We start from the raw sequence: 24,924 nt of genomic DNA on the forward strand, positions 1-24,924 counted from the left end.
CAGTTCAAAGATTGAAAGAGGTATCCAAAAAGTTTCTACCGGATATCATCTTCATAATGGAGTAAAAAAACCCCGACGAAGTGGTGCTCAAGAAACTACAGCACCTCCGATACGATTGCCACCATCTGGTTTCTCCCACCGGATACGGAGCTGGTGGACTTGGCTTATTCTGGAAGCAGGAGATAAACCTTCAAATACTAGATTCTAGTGCTCATGTAATCGACACGCTCATTGAATTTGAAGGGAAAAAGTTTTATTCATCCTTTGTTCATGCTAGCACAGACAGGAACCTGAGAAATTCCTTGTGGGGTCTACTAGTCTCCAAATCCCTTATACGTGAGGATGCTTGGTTCATTACCGGAGATTTTAATGATTTGCTATGCAATGTTGAGAAGGAAGGAGGACCGGACCGCACAGAAGGATCTTTCACTGACCTCCGAACCTTCTTCTCTGAAGGTAATTTGTTCGATCTTCAACACTCGGGTGACCCGTTTTCTTAGAGAGGCAAACGAGGAGACCATTTAGTACGCTGCAGGCTGGACAGGGCAGCATCTAATACCCTTTGGGCAGAGCGATTTCCCTCAGCTAGATGCCAATACTTGGAGGCTGACTTGACGTCTGATCATAAAACCCTGCTGTCTTTCTTCGACAATGGAGTGGGAAGACGCCGTGGTCTTTTCTGCTATGATTGTCGTCTCTGCAAAAACGAGGAAGCCAAGAAAGTAATCTCAGATACATGGCGTGATAGGCAAGTTACTGCGGTGAGCGCTAAGCTTGCTTCTACGCGGAGTGCAATCTCGGCATGGAATAATACCCAGCAGAGAAATAGTCAAGCAACCATCGAACAGAAGAAATGAGAGCTATATGTGGCACTAGCAAGTCCAGTAAATGATACTTCTCTTATCCAAAGCATTGCCGAGAAGCTCAATACTGCATACCTGGCCGAGGAAGAGTATTGGAGGCAGCGCAGCCGCCTTCTATGGCTGAAGCTCGGAGACAGAAACACTGGCTATTTTCACGCTATCACCAAAGCCCGCAAACGCGCAAATGCCTTCTCAGTGTTAGAGGGAGAGGACGGACAAATGGTGCATAAAGAAGATGAAATAGTGCAAGTGATCGACTCCTATTTCCAAAAGCTTTTCTCCGCCTGCCCGGGAGAAAGAGAAGAGACAGTCAGGAAAGCGCTCCGACCGATAGTGTCTGACGAAGAGAACTCTCTCCTTACTGCAATCCCAACTGCCTGGGAAATCCACAAAGCGTGCTTTTCTATCAATGCGAACAAAGCGCCAGGACCAGACGGATTTTCGGCTGGCTTCTTCCATACCCATTGGGAGAACATAGGACCGGATATTATTCACGAAGTGCAGGGGTTTTTCGATGGACAAACCCTCCCAGAAAGCATCAACGACACACATATCCGGCTTATTCCCAAGATTACAAATCTGCAGAAGGTATCAGATTATCGCCCCATAGCGCTGTGTAATGTGTACTACAAGATTTATTCTAAGCTCCTCACGCGAAGAATCCAGCCTCTGAAAACCAATCAGTGTTCGTACCGGGCCGAGCAATCGGGGATAATGTGCTGATAACCCACGAGGTTCTTCATTACCTCAAAACTTCAAAGGCGGAACAACGTTGTGCTATGGCCGTCAAGATGGATATGAGTAAGGCATATGATCGCCTAGAATGGGAATTCATTTCTCTTGTGTTACTTTGGTTGGTATTCCACCAAAAACTTGTGGACTGTATAATGCAGTGCATCACCTCTGTTACCTACTCCTTCCTCATTAACGGCTTGCCTAGAGGGAAGGTAGTACCGAGTCGAGGTATCCATCAAGGAGACCCTCTTTCCCCCTACATTTTCATTATGTGTAGCGAGGTCCTCTCGGGATTATGTAACAGGGCACAAGAGGACGGTTCTCTCAGAGGATTGCGTGTGGCTAGGACATGCCCTAGGATCAACCATCTCCTTTTTGCGGATGATACAATGTTTTTCCTCGAATCAAACCGGGAAAATTGTACAGCACTCAAGACTATCTTAGCCAAATATGAGGAAGCATCTGGCCAGTCCATAAACAAAGATAAATCTGCAGTCACCTTCTCACGGAAGTCACCGCCGGACCTGAAGTGAATGGTTAGAGATGAGCTACAAATACATAAAGAGGGCGGCACCGGGAAATATCTAGGGCTACAAGAGGCTTTTGGCCGGAAGAAGCGGGATCTCTTTTCCTCTATTGTCGATCAGATCAAACAAAAGGCTCGAATTTTCTCCACAAAGTTTCTCTCCTCAGCGGGAAACTAGTCATGCTTCAAAGTGTTCTCTCGGCAGTTCCTTCTTACTCTATGTCCTACTTTGCTTTACCAGTCTCCCTCTGCAGTAGAATCCAATCAGCAGTTATACGATTTTGGTGGGACAACAATGAACACACAAAGAAAATGGCATGGGTTTCGTGGACGTCGATGGCTAAACCGAAGGCACTGGGAGGACTGGGAGTCCGAGATTTTTAAACCTTCAACACCGCTATGCTTGCGAAAACAAGCTGGTGCCTTCTACAAAACCCAGACAGCCTTCTCAGTCGAGTACTCATGGGGAAGTAATGTCGTGACAATAATAACATACTCCTCGCCTCCCCAACTTCTACAATGTCCCACGACTGGAGAAGTGTCCTCCTCAGCGGAGATTTACTCATTAAAAACTTGGGATGGCTAGTGGGGAATGGCCAGTCTATTCAGGTATGGCATGATGCGTGGCTGAACACAAGCAACCAAGAGCGCCCAATGGGACCGCCGAACCAGGCTCATCTGGAGATTTTGGTCTCTGATCTAATGCTCCCAGAATCCTGCGAGTGGGATGTTCTCTAAATTCAACGTTTGGTACCTGACTATGAAGAGAAAATTCTACGCATTAAGCCAAGTCAAACCGGGGCTCCGGATAAGCTCATTTGGTTAGGAACAAAATCTGGCTTTTATTCTACTAAATCAGGATACTACTCTGTGGTGATTAGAGAAGAAGGAGGAGAAAATGCCTTGAATAATGCAAACTTTAACTGGAAAAAGAATGTCTGGGAGCTTGGATGTACCCCAAAGATAAGGACCTTTGCCTGGAAACTCTTGAAGGGAGCACTCCCCGTGGGAGAGAGACTTGCTGAACGTCATATCCCGATCGACCCAAGCTGCAAAAGATGTGGAGCCCCTGAATCTATTACTCATCTCTTCTTCCAATGTCGTTTCGCGAGACAGGTGTGGCGACTGGCTCCGTTTACAACTGAGGTGGAGACTAGCAGAATAATAGATTTAGCTGTGGAATGGCCCTCACTCTGCTCCACTCTATGTCTACCACCGGCAGGAATCACCTCCAAATCTCTGGCACCTTGGATTCTCTGGTGTTTATGGAAGTCACGTAACAAGTTTGTTTTTGAAGGCTCCTCAGGTTCCCCTGAGGACACTCTATCTATGGCTTTGAACCTTGCTAGAGAATGGGAATCAAAGCGAGAAGACGAGACCACCCCTAAACCACTAGCACCCCTGCCCGCCCCCCAGTTTCCATCAGGCACAGTGACAATCATATCAGACGCAGCATGGACCCCTAAAAGGACAACGGCGGGTTTGGGCTGGGTGATTTTCTCCCTTGAAGCACAACGACCTTTCTCCAAGCGGGTGAACTTTGTCTCCTCGGCCCTAGTCGCGGAAGGCCTGGCTCTCCTAAAGGCAGTTAGATCGGGAGTAAGCGAAGAACGGAGGATGGTGGCGTTCGAATCGGATTCGGCACAGCTTATTCGAGCTATAAATTCTGGCGAGGGAATCTCGGAGCTGTATGGAGTCATTGAAGACATTTTATCTTTTGCTTCTGTTTTCGAGTTTGTCTCCTTCTCTTGGATTTCTCGAGAGAAAAATGTGCAAGCTGATAGGCTAGCTAAACTAGCTCTGAATGCTGTTGAAAATGTTGTTGAGAACTTGGTTGGAGTGGGTGATATAATTGCCCCCAACTAACTTTCGAGTTTTAATTTAAGTATTATGAGTTTCAAAAAAAAAAAAGTAGCAATGTTCTTTCTAGAGAAAAAATATTTATAAAATCTTCAAATCTTCAAAACTGTTAAAAGAGTTTCTAACTATTACAATTTCATAATTATATATATTAAAATTTTATTTAAAATTAAATTTAGTGACCAAAACATATTTTTTTAATATTCTCCATTCTCACTTTTAACAAATGAACACACTGCATAAAAAAATGAGCTATATAGTCCATCAATTTTCTTTCATTTTGGTATTTTTATGTTCATAAAAAAAATCAGCGCATTAAAATGGGAGAAATTTTTATATCGATTTTAAAGGTATAAATTTTGATTAATTGTTGAACAAATTTTCCTTTTTTTGATTAATTAATTGCGTAAATGTCATCGTCCCGTGTGGACGGACCCACTGGTGGTTGCTAGCGAGCTACCGTCAGTCAAACCTTATTTTTTATTCAACTCAACCAACAACCCTTTTTCCCGCCGCCGTTAGGTCGTATCAGAGAACCACACACAGGCTGCTTCAAATGAGAGTTGAGAGAAGCCACAGACACAGGTATTCATTTGATGCTCTGACTGAGTTATTATTCGACAAAATCAACAGAGTAGCTTAACATGGATAAAGACTAACACAACAGTTGCAAGCTGACTGATAAACACACACAAACAAGACGCTCGCACTCTTTTGAAGTGTTTTCTCATATCTTATAATTCAATAAATGCGATGTTCCATCAAGACCTTTCTCAATGTATCCCTTTGAGTACTCAGGTACAGTGAACTCTCTGTATTTCGGAGGGTTCTCTTCAGACACAAGCTCTTTGATTGGTCCGTAAACCGTTGAATTCGGAATCACACTCGAGCTGAAAAAGCACGCCACTGAGATCCTCGGTCCAGCTTTGTTAGCAAGTACCCTATGCTCCACGCTTTTGAACTTATCGTTCGTCATCAACTACACAACACATAAAAGTTATACTCATTCATTCAATGCATCTCACACTAAGGCTTTTACTGTATAGTCATATTAGAGTAAACATTTACTCTAACTTTTGTTTTACTCTGTGTTCCACCAAAATTTAACCAATCAAGTGAAATATTTTTTCACAATATTACTCTAATTACTATTCAAACAAAGAAAAACACACACTTAGTTTTATTCCATAATTTATCGGAGTAAAAACATTTATTCCACCTTTTTCTCTTTTTTCACCATATTACTCTAATTATTTTCAGCTCTTTTTCAACAAATTTTTTTACTCCATTTTACTGTACTTTTACCAATCACACTTGTTACCGTGTGTCTCTTTACCTGCAAGAAGTCTCCGATGTTGATGACAAGAGCCCCGGGGATGGGCGAGACATCGACCCAACAGTCTTGATGAAGGACTTGAAGACCACCGATTTGGTCTTGAAGGAGCATGGTTATAAAGGTGTTGTCTGAATGCTTACTTGTTCCCAAAGTTATGTCAGGTTGTGGACAAGGAGGGTAATAATGACAGAGCAAAAGCAAACCCTTCATGCAACCTAAGCTCTTAAGCTTATCAGAGTTTAAACCAAGAGCTTCGGATAGAAGTTCAAAAAGCAAACCACCTAAGCTCATCACGTGCTTCGAGTATCCTATCATAGCATCTCTGAGCCAATGATGTGAGAATCAATATATATCTTACAATTTATCCTAAGATTTCTCAAAGTAAAATGTTTTTTTCTTTTAACTTAAAATATATATAAATCCAACCCGAAAACGGAATTAAGTTTTCGATTACAAGCCGACTTGAACAAAATTTCTCAAATTAAACGGGATTAAATATTTTTTTTAACGTAAAATGTTTTTTAAAACTTAAATCTATATAAAATGGGCTTTTTGCAAAAGTGACTCAAAACTTGGAGTCAAACAGAAAACTAACCTTTTCTTTTGACTCCTTTTTTTTTTGAGATTTTAACCCCACACCTGCACTTTATCTACGAAAATGCCATTAACATTTTTTTTTTTTTTCGAAAATGGCTTCTTTACTGTCTCAACCTCATCTTCTTCAAGTATTTACAATACTGCCACTGCAATGAATAGTGGCAACAACCTTGTACGAACTGTTTGGAGCTTTTAATGCCCTTTAATGCACGTAAATCTCTTTACACTCTCTCTGTTTCAATTGTTATGAACTAAAAACAACATTTCTTTCACTTTCTCTCTATATTCATCCAAAAAACTCAAGCTTTTGATTCAAAATATGGGCTATGGTTGCAGAGCCATATTTCTTTCGTTTTGACTTACGGTTGCTTTCGTTTGAGGTTCTGGGTGGTTGGAGAAGACCCTGTGTGCAAACGAAGTCATCTCACCTAGTTTAAGGTACGAATTTGAATTTTTTTTCAAGATCTGTTCGCGTAGAAGACTTACTAGTAAGTCATCTGTATGTAGAAGACTTACTGATGAGTCTTCTGGTCAAACGGACGACATAAATTAAGTCGTCCAGCTTTGTTTGTTAAAAAAAAACACTTCAGACGACTTATATATACGTCGTCTACGAGAAACGGGCTAGTTTTGCATTTGACCGAATCGTGTCAGATCTTTGACTATTTCTGGACGACTTATAATTCAGTCGTCTCTGGGAAAGTTAAAATTTCAATATTTTATGAAAACTTGACGACTTACGTGTAAGTCGTCCTAGGTTAGTTTTGTAATTGAAAAATAAAACTTCATAATTTAACTTTAACCAGACGACTTAATATAAAGTCGTCCCTCCAGAAGACTTAATTTAAAGTCGTCCGGGGAAAGCAAAGTCGTCCAGAATTTTTCCCAATTTTCTGGTCAAACCTTGCTTATCCCGGACGACCTTAAATTAAGTCGTTTAGCTGGACGACTTTATATTAAGTCGTCTGGTTAAAGTTAAATTATGAAGTTTTATTTTTCAATTACAAAACTAACCTAGGACGACTTACACGTAAGTCGTCAAGTTTTCATAAAATATTGAAATTTTAACTTTCCCAGAGACGACTGAATTATAAGTCGTCCAGAAATAGTCAAAGATCTGACACGATTCGGTCAAATGCAAAACTAGCCCGTTTCTCATAGACGACGTATATATAAGTCGTCTGAAGTGTTTTTTTTTAACAAACAAAGCTGGACGACTTAATTTAAGTCGTCCGTTTGACCAGAAGACTCATCAGTAAGTCTTCTACATACAGATGACTTACTAGTAAGTCTTCTACGCGAACAGATCTTGAAAAAAAATTCAAATTCGTACCTTAAACTAGGTGAGATGACTTCGTTTGCACACAAGGTCTTCTCCAACCACCCAGAACCTCAAACGAAAGCAACCGTAAGTAAAAACGAAAGAAATATGGCTCTGTCAACCATAGCCCATATTTTGAATCAAAAGCTTGAGTTTTTTGGATGAATATAGAGAGAAAGTGAAAGAAATGTTGTTTTTAGTTCATAACAATTGAAACAGAGAGAGTGTAAAGAGATTTACGTGCATTAAAGGGCAATAAAAGCTCCAAACAGTTCGTACAAGGTTGTTGCCACTATTCATTGCAGTGGCAATATTGTAAATACTTGAAAAAGATGAGGTTGAGACAGTAAAGAAGCCTTATTATAAGTCGTCTAATAAGTCGTCCAGATGGAAGACTTTCCAGACGACTTAATTAAGTCGTCCGATAAGTCGTCCAGCTGGGAAGACTTTCCAGACGCCTTATTATAAGTCGTCTAATAAGTCGTCCAGATGGAAGACTTTCCAGACGACTTAATTAAGTCGTCCGATAAGTCGTCCAGCTGGGAAGACTTTCCAGACGCCTTATTATAAGTCGTCTAATAAGTCGTCCAGATGGAAGACTTTCCAGACGACTTAATTAAGTCGTCCGATAAGTCGTCCAGCTGGGAAGACTTTCCAGACGCCTTATTATAAGTCGTCTAATAAGTCGTCCAGATGGAAGACTTTCCAGACGACTTAATTAAGTCGTCCGATAAGTCGTCCAGCTGGGAAGACTTTCCAGACGCCTTATTATAAGTCGTCTAATAAGTCGTCCAGATGGAAGACTTTCCAGACGACTTAATTAAGTCGTCCGATAAGTCGTCCAGCTGGGAAGACTTTCCAGACGCCTTATTATAAGTCGTCTAATAAGTCGTCCAGATGGAAGACTTTCCAGACGACTTAATTAAGTCGTCCGATAAGTCGTCCAGCTGGGAAGACTTTCCAGACGCCTTATTATAAGTCGTCTAATAAGTCGTCCAGATGGAAGACTTTCCAGACGACTTAATTAAGTCGTCCGATAAGTCGTCCAGCTGGGAAGACTTTCCAGACGCCTTATTATAAGTCGTCTAATAAGTCGTCCAGATGGAAGACTTTCCAGACGACTTAATTAAGTCGTCCGATAAGTCGTCCAGCTGGGAAGACTTTCCAGACGCCTTATTATAAGTCGTCTAATAAGTCGTCCAGATGGAAGACTTTCCAGACGACTTAATTAAGTCGTCCGATAAGTCGTCCAGCTGGGAAGACTTTCCAGACGCCTTATTATAAGTCGTCTAATAAGTCGTCCAGATGGAAGACTTTCCAGACGACTTAATTAAGTCGTCCGATAAGTCGTCCAGCTGGGAAGACTTTCCAGACGCCTTATTATAAGTCGTCTAATAAGTCGTCCAGATGGAAGACTTTCCAGACGACTTAATTAAGTCGTCCGATAAGTCGTCCAGCTGGGAAGACTTTCCAGACGCCTTATTATAAGTCGTCTAATAAGTCGTCCAGATGGAAGACTTTCCAGACGACTTAATTAAGTCGTCCGATAAGTCGTCCAGCTGGGAAGACTTTCCAGACGCCTTATTATAAGTCGTCTAATAAGTCGTCCAGATGGAAGACTTTCCAGACGACTTAATTAAGTCGTCCGATAAGTCGTCCAGCTGGGAAGACTTTCCAGACGCCTTATTATAAGTCGTCTAATAAGTCGTCCAGATGGAAGACTTTCCAGACGACTTAATTAAGTCGTCCGATAAGTCGTCCAGCTGGGAAGACTTTCCAGACGCCTTATTATAAGTCGTCTAATAAGTCGTCCAGATGGAAGACTTTCCAGACGACTTAATTAAGTCGTCCGATAAGTCGTCCAGCTGGGAAGACTTTCCAGACGCCTTATTATAAGTCGTCTAATAAGTCGTCCAGATGGAAGACTTTCCAGACGACTTAATTAAGTCGTCCGATAAGTCGTCCAGCTGGGAAGACTTTCCAGACGCCTTATTATAAGTCGTCTAATAAGTCGTCCAGATGGAAGACTTTCCAGACGACTTAATTAAGTCGTCCGATAAGTCGTCCAGCTGGGAAGACTTTCCAGACGCCTTATTATAAGTCGTCTAATAAGTCGTCCAGATGGAAGACTTTCCAGACGACTTAATTAAGTCGTCCGATAAGTCGTCCAGCTGGGAAGACTTTCCAGACGCCTTATTATAAGTCGTCTAATAAGTCGTCCAGATGGAAGACTTTCCAGACGACTTAATTAAGTCGTCCGATAAGTCGTCCAGCTGGGAAGACTTTCCAGACGCCTTATTATAAGTCGTCTAATAAGTCGTCCAGATGGAAGACTTTCCAGACGACTTAATTAAGTCGTCCGATAAGTCGTCCAGCTGGGAAGACTTTCCAGACGCCTTATTATAAGTCGTCTAATAAGTCGTCCAGATGGAAGACTTTCCAGACGACTTAATTAAGTCGTCCGATAAGTCGTCCAGCTGGGAAGACTTTCCAGACGCCTTATTATAAGTCGTCTAATAAGTCGTCCAGATGGAAGACTTTCCAGACGACTTAATTAAGTCGTCCGATAAGTCGTCCAGCTGGGAAGACTTTCCAGACGCCTTATTATAAGTCGTCTAATAAGTCGTCCAGATGGAAGACTTTCCAGACGACTTAATTAAGTCGTCCGATAAGTCGTCCAGCTGGGAAGACTTTCCAGACGCCTTATTATAAGTCGTCTAATAAGTCGTCCAGATGGAAGACTTTCCAGACGACTTAATTAAGTCGTCCGATAAGTCGTCCAGCTGGGAAGACTTTCCAGACGCCTTATTATAAGTCGTCTAATAAGTCGTCCAGATGGAAGACTTTCCAGACGACTTAATTAAGTCGTCCGATAAGTCGTCCAGCTGGGAAGACTTTCCAGACGCCTTATTATAAGTCGTCTAATAAGTCGTCCAGATGGAAGACTTTCCAGACGACTTAATTAAGTCGTCCGATAAGTCGTCCAGCTGGGAAGACTTTCCAGACGCCTTATTATAAGTCGTCTAATAAGTCGTCCAGATGGAAGACTTTCCAGACGACTTAATTAAGTCGTCCGATAAGTCGTCCAGCTGGGAAGACTTTCCAGACGCCTTATTATAAGTCGTCTAATAAGTCGTCCAGATGGAAGACTTTCCAGACGACTTAATTAAGTCGTCCGATAAGTCGTCCAGCTGGGAAGACTTTCCAGACGCCTTATTATAAGTCGTCTAATAAGTCGTCCAGATGGAAGACTTTCCAGACGACTTAATTAAGTCGTCCGATAAGTCGTCCAGCTGGGAAGACTTTCCAGACGCCTTATTATAAGTCGTCTAATAAGTCGTCCAGATGGAAGACTTTCCAGACGACTTAATTAAGTCGTCCGATAAGTCGTCCAGCTGGGAAGACTTTCCAGACGCCTTATTATAAGTCGTCTAATAAGTCGTCCAGATGGAAGACTTTCCAGACGACTTAATTAAGTCGTCCGATAAGTCGTCCAGCTGGGAAGACTTTCCAGACGCCTTATTATAAGTCGTCTAATAAGTCGTCCAGATGGAAGACTTTCCAGACGACTTATAATAAGTCGTCTGCGCAGTCTTTTGGATTGAAGTAAATACCTGACTCAAGATAGCAGCTTTCATTGATCTGCGGCCTCTGCTGCCCTCGTAAGCCAGTATCGGTGGAGACGGACTGTCTGCTCTGGGACCACCAATACTAGCACCCAATTCCGGCATAGCTGTGTACGTCTAGACCTGAAGAACTTGTATAAACCCATCCACGGTGTAACAGCCAGCAATTTCTTTGTTCCACAAAGAGTCCATCAGCACCTTAAACGCGACTCTCCCCCATGGATAATTCTCAAACCGTTCTAAATCCATCACTAGCCTTGCCAGAGTAGATCGTGTAGCGGTTGAAAACTTTCTCCCTTCAATGAATCCAGTGAAGATGGAGAGGTACGCGAGCCGCTTGCGATCTTCCCTGGACCAATCCCCGCATCTCTTCAGTGCTGCTATTATCTGATCAGTAGTTGGCCCAGCTTCCAGATGAACTCCCAGCATCCCCCAGAAAGAAACCATCTCTGGGGTAACGTCACATTTTGGTGTCTCAAGGTCCTCGATGTACTCGCAGTTTAGACCAGTGAGGTTTTCAAACTCTAACAGTGAAAACCTCAAAGGTTCTGGACCAACGAGAGACCACATCTCATACTTCTTCTTAATGTCCAGCTTGAAACTGAGCATGTAGTGAACCAGCCTTGAAGCCCAACCAAATCCCTGCTCCTTGAACTTGATGAAAACTCCCAAACTCGACTCCTTGAGCTCTTCAAATTCGTCATCAGTAAGAGCTTTCCTAAGAGCAGTATGCAACTTGCTGTTATCCGTATGATACGAAATGCTATTGTGGGCTTCTGGTTCTTCCCCTGATGTGTATAACCTACGGGGGAGTTCTGGAATATCCATCCTTTTTGTCTGCAAAATAATCAAAGACAACAATATAAGTCCAGACGACTTAGTAGACGACTTAAATTACTTACAAGTCTTCCAGTCGCAGAAGGAGTTGGAGTACTCGTCATTGCGGTTATAGATCTGAAAAAATAAACGTGAAACGGTGAGAATGAGTAAATTGATAGAGACAACGTTTTATGTTCATCTTTTCCTCGAGATTGATGACTTAGCGGCGTTAGGGTTTACAGAGAAACGGCGCTAAGGTTTACAGAGAAGAAGCGGCGGCGCTAGGGTTTAGAAGAAGCGGCGGCGCTAGTGTTTAGAACGTTGGTGACCACGGTGGCGAGGGCGACGGTTTGTTCGGAAATAGTGGAATCGGCGGCGCTAGGGTTTAGAGGAATCGGCGCGGCTAGGGTTAGAAGAAGCTGCGGCGACAACGGTGAGAATGAAGTGAGATAGATAGCCGATGTTGAGAACGATGGTTTGTTCGGAAATCGTGGGAATTCGAAATCGCCTTTGAGAGGGAGAACTGTTAGGGTTTCTGAATTTCGCGAAAAATGAAACAAAAAAAATAAAAATCACCTTATATATTGGGTAAATAATCCGGTTAGCTTTAAAATTACATTGGTAAACTTTAAGGTTTGGTCCGGTTTAGACGACTTATTCTGGCTGATAATGTACAACAGACGACTTAATATTTAGTCGTCTGTTTTCAGACGACAAAATATTAAGTCGTCCTAGACCCTAAAATGAACCCCTAAACTAAAATGACTAGATTAACTAACTAACCACGTTATAAAATCAAATTATACTTAAATAGTGTTTACTATACACAGAAATGAACACGCATAAGTAATTTTAAAAATTTTCAAAAACGGTTTTAATGCTTTCCAAAATCTAACCCTAAGAACACATACAATACTACAACATATGTTGATGAAACATAAACTTAAGAATATCATGACTCACTACTTTCACTCATCTATGCTGAAAACAATTGAAATTTGTTATATCTTAATTTATACCTCCTAAGACATATGTTAATTACATAATTCCCATTTTTCACTTATCAAAATATTTTTTACAAAATTTTTAAATTATGTTTAAGACTAACTGTCCAGACGACTTTAAGTTAAGTCGTCTGGACGACTTATTTTCAAGTCGTCTAAACAGACGACTTGCGAGGGGTAGAAACGTAAAAAGAATTCTGTTTTTTTGTTTGGTCACAAGGGGATAGTTGTAATTTCAATAGCCTTTTAGGTTACTTTTGCCTTTGACCCAAGTTGGGGTATTGTTTTGGGTTTGACTCCAAGTTTTAAGTCACACTTGGCAATTCTCCCATATAAAATCAACCCGAAAACAGAATTAAGTTTTCAATTATAAGCTGACTCCAATAATTTTCTGCAAATTAAACTGGAATTAAATAAAATGTTTTTTTTAAAACTTAAAATCTATATAAAATCAACCCAAAAACAGAATTAAGTTTCCGATTACAAGCCGACTTGGACAAAATTTCTCAAATTAAATGGGATCAAGTAAAATGAAATTACCTGCAAGCCACTGGGATATCCTCAGGGTTTGGAGGGTTAGGAGCCATGTAACAAGCGAAGCTGTCTCTCCAATTACCAGCAGATGAACTGTAGAGTTCAAAGTTGTTGTGGTAGATAAATGTCTTGGCGAAGTCGCGTGAGAAGTAAGTTTTCTTAACCTCAGGATCTTCCTCATGAAACCTAACGACTCCATCTTTTATCTCTTCAAGAACGCTTGAAGGAACACCATGGTTGATCACCTGGAATATTCCCCACTTCTCTGAAGCTTCTTTGATCTTCTCCACAATGCCTTCACGTGACATTGCAAAGTCGATGATAGGGACTGCTAAGTCTGAGGCAGTGACAGAAGGTTTCTTTTCATCTGACGCCACTGGAGGAAGGCCAAAGATTGAAGTAAACTCAGTGATTTGAGGTTCAATGAGGCCACCATGCACTGCAGCTTTCGTTTCATCGATGGACTTGCACTCAAATTCGATTGAGTTTTCAGCCACCATTTTTGTATTTGTTTTAACTTGTTTTCAAGATTTGTCACAAAGGCTTGCTTATGTAGCAGATAGAGAGTAAGAATCAGAAGAAGAAGAGAAACGTGGAGGAGGTCATGCAAAATATGAGAAGCGTGGCAGAATATTTAAGACAAGACTCAGAGCATCTCCATTAACTAGATATCCATTAAATCTCTTATCAATAAATGTTATCTAACTTAAAAATCTTATGTTAGATTTTATGTTAAATTAGAGAGTCTCTCATTATTATTTTTAAAATATATCAAATTACATATTCAGTATTTTAAATTGGATTAGTAACAATAATACAACTTTAATTATTTAAGACATTAATAGGCAATATATAAATAATATTTTCAAAAATTTATATTTAGATAATTAAGCATAAATTTCATAATGTAAACTTACAAAAATAAAGTTTGAAATACAAAAGAGATAAGAAGTGGACTACTTGGGTTAATAATGTAGTTGATGAAAGAAAAAAAATTATGGTAATTTTTTACTTTGTAAAATAAAATTTATGGTATATGATAAGAAGAAGATTTAAATCTCATATTTTCTTCAAATTTTATATATTATTGTATTAGCTAAAAACTACCAATCAATCTTATAAAGAGTTTGGTCTTTTGGGTGTGTGGGACACACGAAGACCGTTTCATGAAGCTCAAAATGTCCGTTTTGTTCACTTTTTAACCTGCTTTTACGTTATAAACCGTTCAAGTTCGGTTCCGTTCAAAACAAATCATGTTTTCACTTGCACATAAAAAATCAACACAAATAAGAAAAAATATTCCGTTATTGATGTTTTTCGATATGCAACAAAGAAACGAAACACAAGAGTCTGTCTTTTTATGTGAATGTCTTACAAAGACAGATTCAAAACTCTCCTATCTATACACAAGCATACATACAACAATAACACAAACATCTAATCGTAAGATTAAACCCACCAAACAACTCCATAATCCATACGTAATATAAATATACCGTTTACAAAATATTTTAATTTGCACAATAACTTTACTGGAGCAATACAAAATGTAGTCAACAATTTTATTATGTTTTCCTTTTTCTGTCGAAGACAAGACTAGTTCTGATTTAATAACAGGAACTAAAAACTGGTTGCTGAAATAGAATCGTCGACCAAAGAGCTTAGAGATCAAATAGAACCAGAAGAGATCGTAAGCATCTGTAAAGAAGCTCATACTTTCAAAGAGGATAGAGGTGAAATGGTAAAAGAGCATCTTACCCATGCTAAGTGCTTCCTCCAAGACTTTCGCCATCTCTTTCTTTGGTTTCTTGTCTATCTTTCAAACGTTGCGTTTCTAAATGATTTCAGAACCATTTGATCTGTTTTTTAAACTAAAATGGCTGTAATATATTGTAATTTGGGAATAAAGTGGCTCTCACGATTAACATAAAACTAATTATCTAAGAAATAATTTGACCTTTCAGGGGTTTTATATATCCAATATCTGTTTTATGAATGGTTAAAACATATAACAAATTCAAAATTGTTCAAACATTTCCATACATTAAATCCTTGTATTGCTTACAGATTTTACTTTGTACATAAAAATCACACAACAGGTGCTCCCTATCCAAAAGGGATTAGTGCCAATAATTGACTAACAAAACCATCCCGGATCCTATATACTTGGTCGATGATGCGAGAACACTTACTTCTCTCAAGACAGAACTAAAGAGTCCAGACTTCTCAGTTCTCAAACGGTCAAAGCCCTCTTTAGCTTTTGCTTCGGTTACTTAACCACCCTGTTGAGAAAACTGAACAGCAGCGGTTCGGATCAAGTTAACCAGCTCATCATCTAGCTCATCGAGCTCACCCGAGTCACGAAGCTGATGGTAAATAGGAGCTGCATGCTCAGCAGCCGCTTCCACCAGTTTCCACATCGAGAAACTTGCAGCTAATTCGATTGTCTTGATCGATAACTCTCTAGCGGATTCCAAGCAAGAGAGAATCACTTTAGCGCAGTCGTTTTGGAGATCTTCCATTATCCACCATTCGGTAAGAGAGTATATCTCCACGTAAGCTTGAAGCTCCTGCAGTTTTGCATCGGTGTCCATGTTGGTCCATCTGCAACCCGACGGAGGTTTTGGCAATTCATCACAGTAGAACCAATTTACAAGCTTAGTTAGCCCCAGCCAGCTCACAGGAACGTTAAGCCTATCCAGATGGCTGCACAATATAAGATCCAACTATTAGATTTTGAGTCTTCTATTCCTCAATAAACACTAAGACGTCTGAACTAAGAGTAACTGTTACACACCTCTCCTGCATTCCGGACCGGAACAAGGCACGCAGGTATTCACAGCCTGACGATAGTATAAACCGGTGAGAGTGGGCGTGAGGAGATGTTGAGGAACACAAACGGCAGTTGAAGCTAGCCATGTTTGTTTCTTTAGGAACTAATATAACATCCCTGAAATTACAAGAAAACTGTGATCTATCTTTGATTGTTAGCCTCTAAAAGAATGATGAGAATGATAAAACTTACGAGAAATGGATGAGTTTAAGAGTGAGGGCAAGGGGTAGATCGATTCTTGGTATTGAAGACCCCCACTTGGGTCTTCCTCTGCATAGCATCTGAAGCAGAATCTTTGTCTTACAATGTCTCGCCAATGTTTTCAGCTTTTTCAGAGTCGAACTCTCTACTTCCACATATCCAGAGTAAGCAAACTCCAACAACTTAACAAGCGCCAGAGTATCCACATTGGCAGACATGCGAATTTCTTGAACCGTTCCACTGTGAGCTCCCTCCTTAGGCGGCAGTAACGTTGGACACCTGACAGCCAGAATAACTTTGTTCACACTCGCACCATTCCCATTAGCGAAAAGGAGTCGCATATCACTACATTCCTCATCTTCATAAGCTCCCATGAGTCTTTTCCCCAACTTATCTTGGAAGCCATAGTATCCAAGATAGCTTAGGATGTATGCGGCATACCACCTTGGACCAGAGCCATACGTTCCATCTCGGATCTCCTGAAGCGTGGTGCATAACCGATCTCTCACACTTTCTCTCTTGTTCAAAAATTCTTCGGCGTGATTATGTTCAGAGAAAGAATGATTTACCAACTCGGCCAGAGCCAAGAGCGCATAGAGAAGAATAGCATCTTTGTTGTCCCAGTCCTCCGTACATTCCCAGCAACATATCCTCTTCTCAGCACTGCTTTGGGGATAAGGAGCAAAACTCGATGCTCCAACATTCTCACGATTCCTCTGATACCAACTACAGAAAGATAACAGTATCTCCAAACCCTGGTTTCTTAAAGTGAAACTCGCATACTGAGGGATTGATGAATAGCATGCCAAGCCAACCAAACAGACGGTAGTTTGCAGTATATTTGGCAGTACATAGTCTCCAGAAGACGGAATATAACTTAGGAAATTCACAAGGGAATACAAGTTCTGCTCACCATCTTCTCCTATGATAAACGAGAGGGTATCTCTGGCCCTTGATGATATGTATTTGGAGGGTGAATATATCATCATTAGCACAGCTCTTGATGCTGACTCACTTTGGGAGGCACTGATAGTATCGGTTTGACATATCTGGTACCCTTTCTGAACCGACCTTGAAAAGGTCAAGCTTTAAGAAAATCAAAAAAAAAAAAAAATCAGAATAGATAAGACTGACTATATCCAAAAAGACAAACAACCAGTTTCTTACCATGCACATGTGACAAGAAAGTTGAGGTTGAGTTCTTCTCCACGCGAAGTAGAATCAAACTCTTCCTCACTGTGAGCTGCCAAGAATCCAATTATATCCCAAACATATGACCTTAGACTAGGTAGAAAATTTGCATTGAGTATCTTCTCAGCAACAGAAATTTCTTCTTCCAGAGACGCATGACCATCCAAGGAGGATTCACTACAAAAATTCTCCACCACAAGACTAAGAAGCGCTTCTGAGATCCGATACTTCCAGAAATAAATATGATGTTTCCCTTCCCAACGAGTGATAAAGGCCAGTTTACAAGCCTCTATCCGATCATTTTCAAGCTTTCCCGACCTTATTGTCCAGACTATAACCTTTACTAGGGGATCAGAACATATGTTTATCATCTTCAAGCATTCTCTGTTACCTGTCTGATCAATGTCCATGGATTAGAAACCAACTAAGTAACTGAGAAAGGCCAACGGGGCGAGAAATTATTACCGCAAGCCTTTGTGCTAGCTTAAACCCTTCAATTCTAGCATTTGGAGGGCTTGATTCGTCCATGCAGCTAATCATCATATCTAACATAGCCTTCCCATTATCTAGAAGCTCATTGGCACCATGGCCACAAAGCGCTGGAACAGAGACAAAATAACGCGAATTTATTTGGGAAATCTGTAGCCAAGTAAGTAGATAGCAATAACTATATATACCTAGAGAAGAATACAGCTTCAAAGCTGCAAATCTCAAATCCATATCAGGCTTCTGACTAACACTCTCCAATAAACCCATCAAGTCAGGATCATTCCAGACCAAATACCTTGACTGAGGCCATTTCAACATTACAGTACTTAAAAGCGAAGCCATCTCCTGAAACCATTCCACCGACACATTCCCTTCAGAAAAACTCTGCAGATTAGCAACCACAGAAACCACAGTTCTCCCTTCTTCTAAAACCTTCCACACTTCTTTCTCCTTAGTTTCTCTCACGTTTACAAGAACAGCGTTCAAAGCAACAGCACAAGGAAGGGAAGCTTCCACTTGCTGAACACTTGATGACAAAGACTCCACAAGATCCAAAGAATACGATTGAAGGAGAGAAGGAGGAACGATACGGAGCAGCTTAATGACCACATTGGCTGCTAAACCCACCACAGCTCTGTTTCTATACCCTAGAATAAACACCAATGCCCTGGCTATGTCAGATATTGAATCCTAAGCAGCAAAAGACAAAAAACAATTTCGAATCAAGAAGAAAATTCTCGACGAATCACATATGGATCAAAGTCGTTTAGTAACCTTGATGAGACGATGGTTAGCTGTTGCACGAGAGAAGCAATCAAGAAAAGCTGAAATTGATCTAACGACGTGCCTCTGTATCTCGATATCAGTACACTCCCACTTCTTCTCCTTCTCATCACTTACCCTCCTGCCAAATCAATTAACCCCAAAATATCTCAGGAAACAAGCTCGAAAGGGGAAAACAGCAAAACAGAGGAGGAAGAGAAGACCTGAAGCCGAGGTTGAGAGCGTGATAAAGGCGCTGGTGAAGAGTATTCATATGTGCGGTGGTGTTTCCTCCCTTCGACGACGCCATATGAGTCGCCGGAGTTGCTTCTTCGCTTCCCGTTCGATTGCAAATTCACCGGCGGTGGAGGGAAACGGAGAGTTTTAGTTATGGACCAATAAGACCGTCGTTGAGTTTTGCTAATGGGCCTATAAATAAGGCTTTAACTCAGTTTTTCTTACTGGGCCTATAAATAAGGCTGTAACTCAATAGGCTTACAGACATAATTTTATTCTCTTATTGGGCCTATAAACACACACAAAACAACCTGTATATTTTCACCCATACATCTCTGTTGATGCTAGTTACCGTATAATATATGGTCTTTGGAGAGCATCATTACAAGTGACGATAAGTCAAGAGACACACACATACACACTTCTACAACGTGGTAGGCTTTATGATAACCGCTTTTAACCATTTTTTCCCAAGCTTCAAGTAGTAATCTGATCAGAAGAATCTTGAATACCTTCCAAGTTCTGATACCAACGAGCAAGAATACGAAACCAAGAACATGCTCCTAACCATCAGAAGAAGATGACTCAGCAGTTGAAAACAAGTCTCTTTCTTCTCTACATCTCTTCATCTCCCTCTCTTCTTCTTCTTCTTCCGCAGGTTTCACTCTCTTTGACCCACTGTAACGAACCGCCGAAGGTACTCGCTGGTCATTAGAAGACGCAGAGGGGCAAAGAAGACCAGGTACTTTAACGGTATTATTACCCTCTAAGGCCTCGTAGCTATCAGCTACAATCTCATCAGGCGCGGCTCCGATCATGATCTGTGCCTCGCGAGTTCTTGATATGGCTTTGGTTAGCAGCTCACGAGCTGTGTCGATATCTACGATGGGTTTCGCGTAGTTTGCTCCGAGTTCCACTCCAGAAGCTTTGAGTACAGTCGAAGGTGCGTCCCATGGGTGATGGATCCATTCCGTTGGCATTCTCGCCAGCTCGGGAAGCCATTGCCTTATGTACTCTCCTTCTGGATCATACTTTGCGCCTTGTATCTGAAACCAAAACAGACATGTTCTGAGACTTGTCAACGAGAGAACATACTCTTAAGTAGGTCTGAGCATAAAGACCGAGAACCCAACCGGAACAAAAAAAAACGAAACCGAATATGAAACTGAAGTTAACGGTTCCTATATTTTGAAAACTAAAAAAACCAAAACCGAAACAGAATATATACTTAAAAATATTAATTTTATTTAGTTTTAAAATTACCAAATATTTTAATATACTACCTAAAACCCAAAAGACCCAAATATCTGAATATTTTTTTATCCCAAATATTTTAAAGTATCCAAATTATCTGGAAGAACGCAAATAGTTTTTATTTGAAATATTAAAATTTATCTAAGTTATCAATATTTAATCCGAAAAACTGAAAAATATTTATTTTTAACCAAAATTAACTGAAAACCGGAACCGAATCGAAACCAAAAATTTATGGGATATTAGCCGGTTCCTAACATTGATACCCGAACGAAAACCGAAATTACCAAACCAAAATTTATAAATAATCAAATGGCTCCTATATTTCTAGAACCGAAGACCCGAAAACCAAGTTCTATAGTAAAAGATATGTAAGTTTACCGCAGGATTGTCCAAGCGATCAAGCTCGTGGCCATCAGGTAAGCTCCCGGAGATATACTGCCAGCCAATGATGTCACATTCCAAATCAGCATCCAAAAGAGTATCCCAAAAGTACTTCATTCCCCATTTCCACGGAAGAAGGAGAAACTTAACAGCAAAGCTCGAAACAATGACTCTTATCCTGTTATGCATCCACCCAGTAGCCCAAAGCTCCCTCATCCCAGCATCCACCAAAGGATACCCAGTCCTTCCTTGACTCCAAGCCTTGAACTTGCCAACGTCAGCGTCCCAAGGGAAGAAACGAAGATGACTCAACAAAGACTGCTCGTGAGTAAAAGGGAAGTTGAAACATATATACCGAGAATACTCTCTTTGACCAATCCCTCTGAGAAAAAGATCCGCGCTCTCTTCTCCTTCACTGTTCTTATCTCTTGCCCATATGATTTTTTTCATACGGACGCACTGGAACACACGTCTGACGCTTATTTCTCCGAAGTGGAGATAGGGAGAGAGCATCGAGGTTGAGTTCCCAACTACTTTCTTGCTGTTCTTCGCGTAGTCTATCAACTGTTTCTCGATGAACTCGGTTAGTATCTTATCAGCGTTGCTCCAGCCTGGTGACCAAGCTCTAGTTAACAGCGCGTTGCTTGGCTTCTCTGCCTCGTTTTCTAGTCCTAGCTCTTCTACTGAACATGCCCACACCCCTTCAGCTGCTAAAGAACACGGAAACACACACACTTTTTCAACAGTTGTGTCCCCATAAAAGTCGAAAATGTTTTAGGTTCTTTTTACATATTCGTCTAAGGTTTTACTAGGGCCGGTCCTGGACAAAACCGAATGAAAATGATTCAGATATAAGCCCCCAAATTTGTAAAAACAATTTTTTGTTGAAACCTTTACTAAATCGCCTACATGCTCTAAAAAATCTGGGTTTTACCTGCAGTTAGAGGCATCAAACGCCAAGGAGGAGGAAGCATAACGGATTCAACCGACATGTCTAAGCATTTCTTCCAGTAAGGAGCAAAACTCGTAAAAGGTTTGCCATTTTCGGAGTTTATCTCCCAAGGCTCATACAATAGATCTCCATTGTAGCCTTGCACAGAGATCCCACGTTCCACAAGTTTCTCCTTTACGTTATGGTCCCTAACTAGCGAAACAGGATCTACAACCAAGGAAACCATAACTTCAAGTAAGAACTCAAGCTGTATAAACGAAGAGGAGATGAGAGAAAAAGAGAGTAGTACCGTAGAGGTGGTTGAAGACGACTTTTGTGGCACCCGTGGAGCGGACACAGTCCAAGATAGCGGAAACCGTGCTATGTGTTTTGATAAAAGTGAGGTGGGAGCCAAGAGACTTCAAGGATTGGTTCAAGTGAGCAAGAGACTGTTTCATCCACCATCTTGAAGCTCTTCCTGGATGAAACTGCCAAATGAAAACAGGGAAGACTGATCCTTCGCGAGCAGCTGCTGCTAGTGCGGGGTTATCCTCAATCCTTAGGTCTCTTCTGAACCAAACTATAGTCTTTCTGTTCGTCGCCATAGTTATGATCCGAGATGGAGACCAAATCAGCTAATTAAAGCTCCAAATTCTGCCATGATTTCATTTTCAGACCACAAGTTCATACATGGGATGTAGTTCCTTTATGTAGATAACAGAGAATGATTTAACTTTAAAAAAAGCTGTCAGAAAACAAAAGATGAAGATCTACTAAATAAATAAATAAACAAGGCTTGGCCTAACTATGAAATCATAATCAAGAACAATCTAGGAACTCTTACCTTGGGGATTATGTTTGGTTGAGTAGAGTAACACTAGCCACATGCAAGATATGTGGACAACTTTATCCACAAGACAAAAGTAGTAGACAACTTTATCCACTAAACTAGTTGCAATCCAATATTATTGGATCTTTTTTTTTAACCGAAATTTCATTTTCATTTGCTCATCTAAGATTTTCTTGGGGATCATTAGATATTTTACAAGGAACGGAACATGTTTGAAGGATTTTTAGTGGGCCTAAAGTGTGGACAGTGAGTTTGTAAAATCCATTAAATGTTGCTCCAAGGCTTGCATTCTTTAATTTTATATAAGGTAAGAAGTGCAGTGACAAAAAAAATAATATAAGGTAAGAAGTGATTCGATTTCTGTTTTATTGGGCCGTCAAGAAATAGAAACATAAACGTATCTAGTTCGGTCAGACTTGCTAAAAAGAAGCAGCCCTTTTGCTACAAAACTATACACACGCCATTCCGCATTACTGCACAAGCTTAGCATCAGTTTTGGGCTACTGACTAAACCAAAACTAATAGAGCACCAAAAGGTAACCGATAAAGTTAACAATTTTTATCTTTTTATTATGAAAAACAACCAGACACAGGAAGCAGAGTAAACGATATCCTGGTGTAGAAACAACAGACCAGGGACAATGCTCAATAACAAGACAAACCCACAAAGAGGTTATAAAAACAGTGTTTTGGAGATTTTATTCAGACACCTGATAAATGAAAAATGGCTCCAGAAGAGAGAGTATTGGTTGTTTAAGAGAGGCATGAGTAGGCCAAGTCCTTCTCTTCCTTCAGCTCCTCTGCTGTCAAATCCATCTTCTTCCTTGACATTTCATCGATCGGAAGCCCTAATCAACCAAATTCCATTTAGCATCAACACATTACAGAGTTCAGAATTAGTTATTTGAACTGTGAAAGCTTGTCTTACCTTGGACAATACTCCACTCTCCATTGCGGCAAGTGACAGGGAAGGAGTAGATAAGCCCAGCTGGAACGTCGTAAGAGCCATCGGAGTATACTCCCATTGAAACAAATGTACCCTGAACCAAGGAAAAAAAAAAAAAATCATATTAGAACAACAATCATCTCTGATTATATCGGCACTGTACAATGGGAAGGGTGTTATTATGAACCTCTGGAGTTCCAAGGACCCAGTCACGGATGTGGTCACAAGCAGAGCTAGCAGCAGAGAGTGCACTTGACAACTTCCTCGCCTTGATGATTGCAGCTCCACGTTGTTGAACGGTGGTGATGAATTCTCCATTCAAGTATTCATCGTTCTTGACGAGTTCACGGACTGGCTTCTCTCCAGCCGATGTCTGCACCTTAGCATGGTTGACATCTGGGTACTGTGAGGATGAGTGGTTTCCCCAGATGATCACGTTCTTAACATCAGACACTGGCACGCTCAACCTCTCGGAGATCTGACCCAAGGCCCTGTTGTGGTCAAGCCTTGTCAAACAGGTGATGTTCTTCTCAGGGATGGATGGTGCAAATTCCTTGAGGATCAATGCGTTGGTGTTTGCAGGGTTTGCAACAACAAGAACCTGAAAAAAAAAGGAGAGAAAAATGTCTTGAGAAAAAGAGTCACAAACAGGAACCCAAGTGAGAATATGAAGCACTCGTTACACTCCAGTGAACAGTACCTTGCAGTTTGGAGCGGCGTGCTTCTCCAAAGCAGTAGCCTGAGACTTGTAAATGGAGACGTTCTTGGTCATAACATCCTTCCTCTCCATTCCTTCTTTCCTCGGGAAACCACCAACCATAACAGCAACGTTGACTCCAGTGCATCCCTCAACGGCATCAGTTGTAGCAACAACACCTGAACAAAACACGTCATCTCTCTCAACTTGAGCAAAAACAACACATGGCACGGATCGCATATATTCACATCAATGAAAAATACACCTTGAGAAAATGAAACTACCTTTGAGAAGGGGGAAAGCAGCATCGATCAACTCCATCTTGACACCGTTGAGTGCTTCAGCAGCAGGAGGAATATCCAACATGTGGAGGATCACAGGCTGGTCAGCACCAAGCATGATACCTCTCGCAATCATAGGGACAAGAGCGTATCCAATTTGTCCTGCATCAAAAAATCGCAATCGTTTTCATTCACAAACTATAAACTATATCCAAATCATAAAATATAGAGTTAACCAAAACCGCTTTCAATCTATAAAATAATAAGATACCCAATTTAGTCAACGAACAAACATGAACATTGCTACCAATTCAAATAAAATAATAAATAAATAAAAATTAAAGTTGACTTCGGCGTTGTGGTAACACGTCAGCTTCTAGATCAAACCTCTACAGTTTTAGCTGAGACTTAACAGACCACAAAGCATCATACTATACGAATCGAATCAGATCTCATTCTACCACACAACGAAACTAGAATCAACGTTCTGATTCATCGATCTATAGATCGTTCGTGCGGCGTAACAAAGACAACACGGAGAGATCTGACTACAAGTAAGCACGAGGTCAAAAATCAAAGATCTGAGAAAAACTAAAGCTACCTGCAGCACCGGTAACGAGAACACGAACTGGTTCCTTCGCCATCGG

At 40.8% G+C, this 24,924-nt stretch overlaps 4 protein-coding genes across 7 annotated transcripts; all 4 read right to left on the minus strand.

Annotated features, from left to right (window-relative positions):
• Positions 1-4,512: 4,512 nt before the first annotated feature.
• Positions 4,513-13,808, minus strand: LOC106293664 (1-aminocyclopropane-1-carboxylate oxidase homolog 7). Its single transcript, XM_013729330.1, has 3 exons — positions 13,228-13,808; positions 5,321-5,642; positions 4,513-4,963 (listed from the first exon to the last, which is right to left on the minus strand). The coding sequence occupies exons 1-3, from the start codon at positions 13,719-13,721 to the stop codon at positions 4,712-4,714; spliced, it is 1,068 nt and encodes a 355-aa protein (XP_013584784.1). The 5' UTR covers positions 13,722-13,808; the 3' UTR covers positions 4,513-4,711.
• A 1,444-nt stretch (positions 13,809-15,252) lies between these two features.
• Positions 15,253-19,130, minus strand: LOC106294755 (BTB/POZ domain-containing protein At1g04390). 2 transcript variants are annotated; one of them, XM_013730397.1, is made up of 8 exons: positions 18,922-19,130; positions 18,710-18,839; positions 18,124-18,625; positions 17,912-18,045; positions 17,423-17,841; positions 16,247-17,341; positions 16,019-16,171; positions 15,253-15,927 (listed from the first exon to the last, which is right to left on the minus strand). In XM_013730397.1, exons 1-8 carry the CDS (start codon positions 19,005-19,007, stop codon positions 15,495-15,497), a joined length of 2,952 nt encoding a protein of 983 aa, XP_013585851.1. In that variant the 5' UTR covers positions 19,008-19,130; the 3' UTR covers positions 15,253-15,494. The 2 variants fall into 2 exon arrangements, with proteins under 2 accessions (XP_013585851.1, XP_013585852.1); XM_013730398.1 differs by lacking the exon at positions 18,922-19,130 and having other exon boundaries at positions 18,124-18,582; positions 18,710-18,801.
• Positions 19,131-19,195: 65 nt separating this feature from the next.
• On the minus strand, positions 19,196-22,619 carry LOC106294756 (cryptochrome-2). 3 transcript variants are annotated; one of them, XM_013730400.1, is made up of 5 exons: positions 22,348-22,619; positions 21,814-22,157; positions 21,507-21,731; positions 20,570-21,282; positions 19,196-19,980 (listed from the first exon to the last, which is right to left on the minus strand). In XM_013730400.1, the coding sequence occupies exons 2-5, from the start codon at positions 22,106-22,108 to the stop codon at positions 19,498-19,500; spliced, it is 1,716 nt and encodes a 571-aa protein (XP_013585854.1). In that variant the 5' UTR covers positions 22,109-22,157; positions 22,348-22,619; the 3' UTR covers positions 19,196-19,497. The 3 variants fall into 3 exon arrangements, with proteins under 3 accessions (XP_013585854.1, XP_013585855.1, XP_013585853.1); XM_013730401.1 differs by lacking the exon at positions 22,348-22,619 and having other exon boundaries at positions 20,570-21,279; positions 21,814-22,341; XM_013730399.1 differs by lacking the exon at positions 22,348-22,619 and having other exon boundaries at positions 21,814-22,341.
• A 278-nt stretch (positions 22,620-22,897) lies between these two features.
• On the minus strand, positions 22,898-24,924 carry LOC106293213 (malate dehydrogenase, cytoplasmic 1; the record flags this gene model as incomplete). Its single annotated transcript, XM_013728868.1, is given in 6 exon segments — positions 22,898-23,201; positions 23,282-23,393; positions 23,487-23,900; positions 24,000-24,175; positions 24,281-24,439; positions 24,879-24,924. Coding segments are annotated over 6 exon segments (999 nt in total). The 3' UTR covers positions 22,898-23,106.

Source organism: Brassica oleracea, chromosome C5 (genome assembly GCF_000695525.1).
Source record: "Brassica oleracea var. oleracea cultivar TO1000 chromosome C5, BOL, whole genome shotgun sequence".
Classification (NCBI taxonomy): Eukaryota; Viridiplantae; Streptophyta; class Magnoliopsida; order Brassicales; family Brassicaceae; genus Brassica; species Brassica oleracea.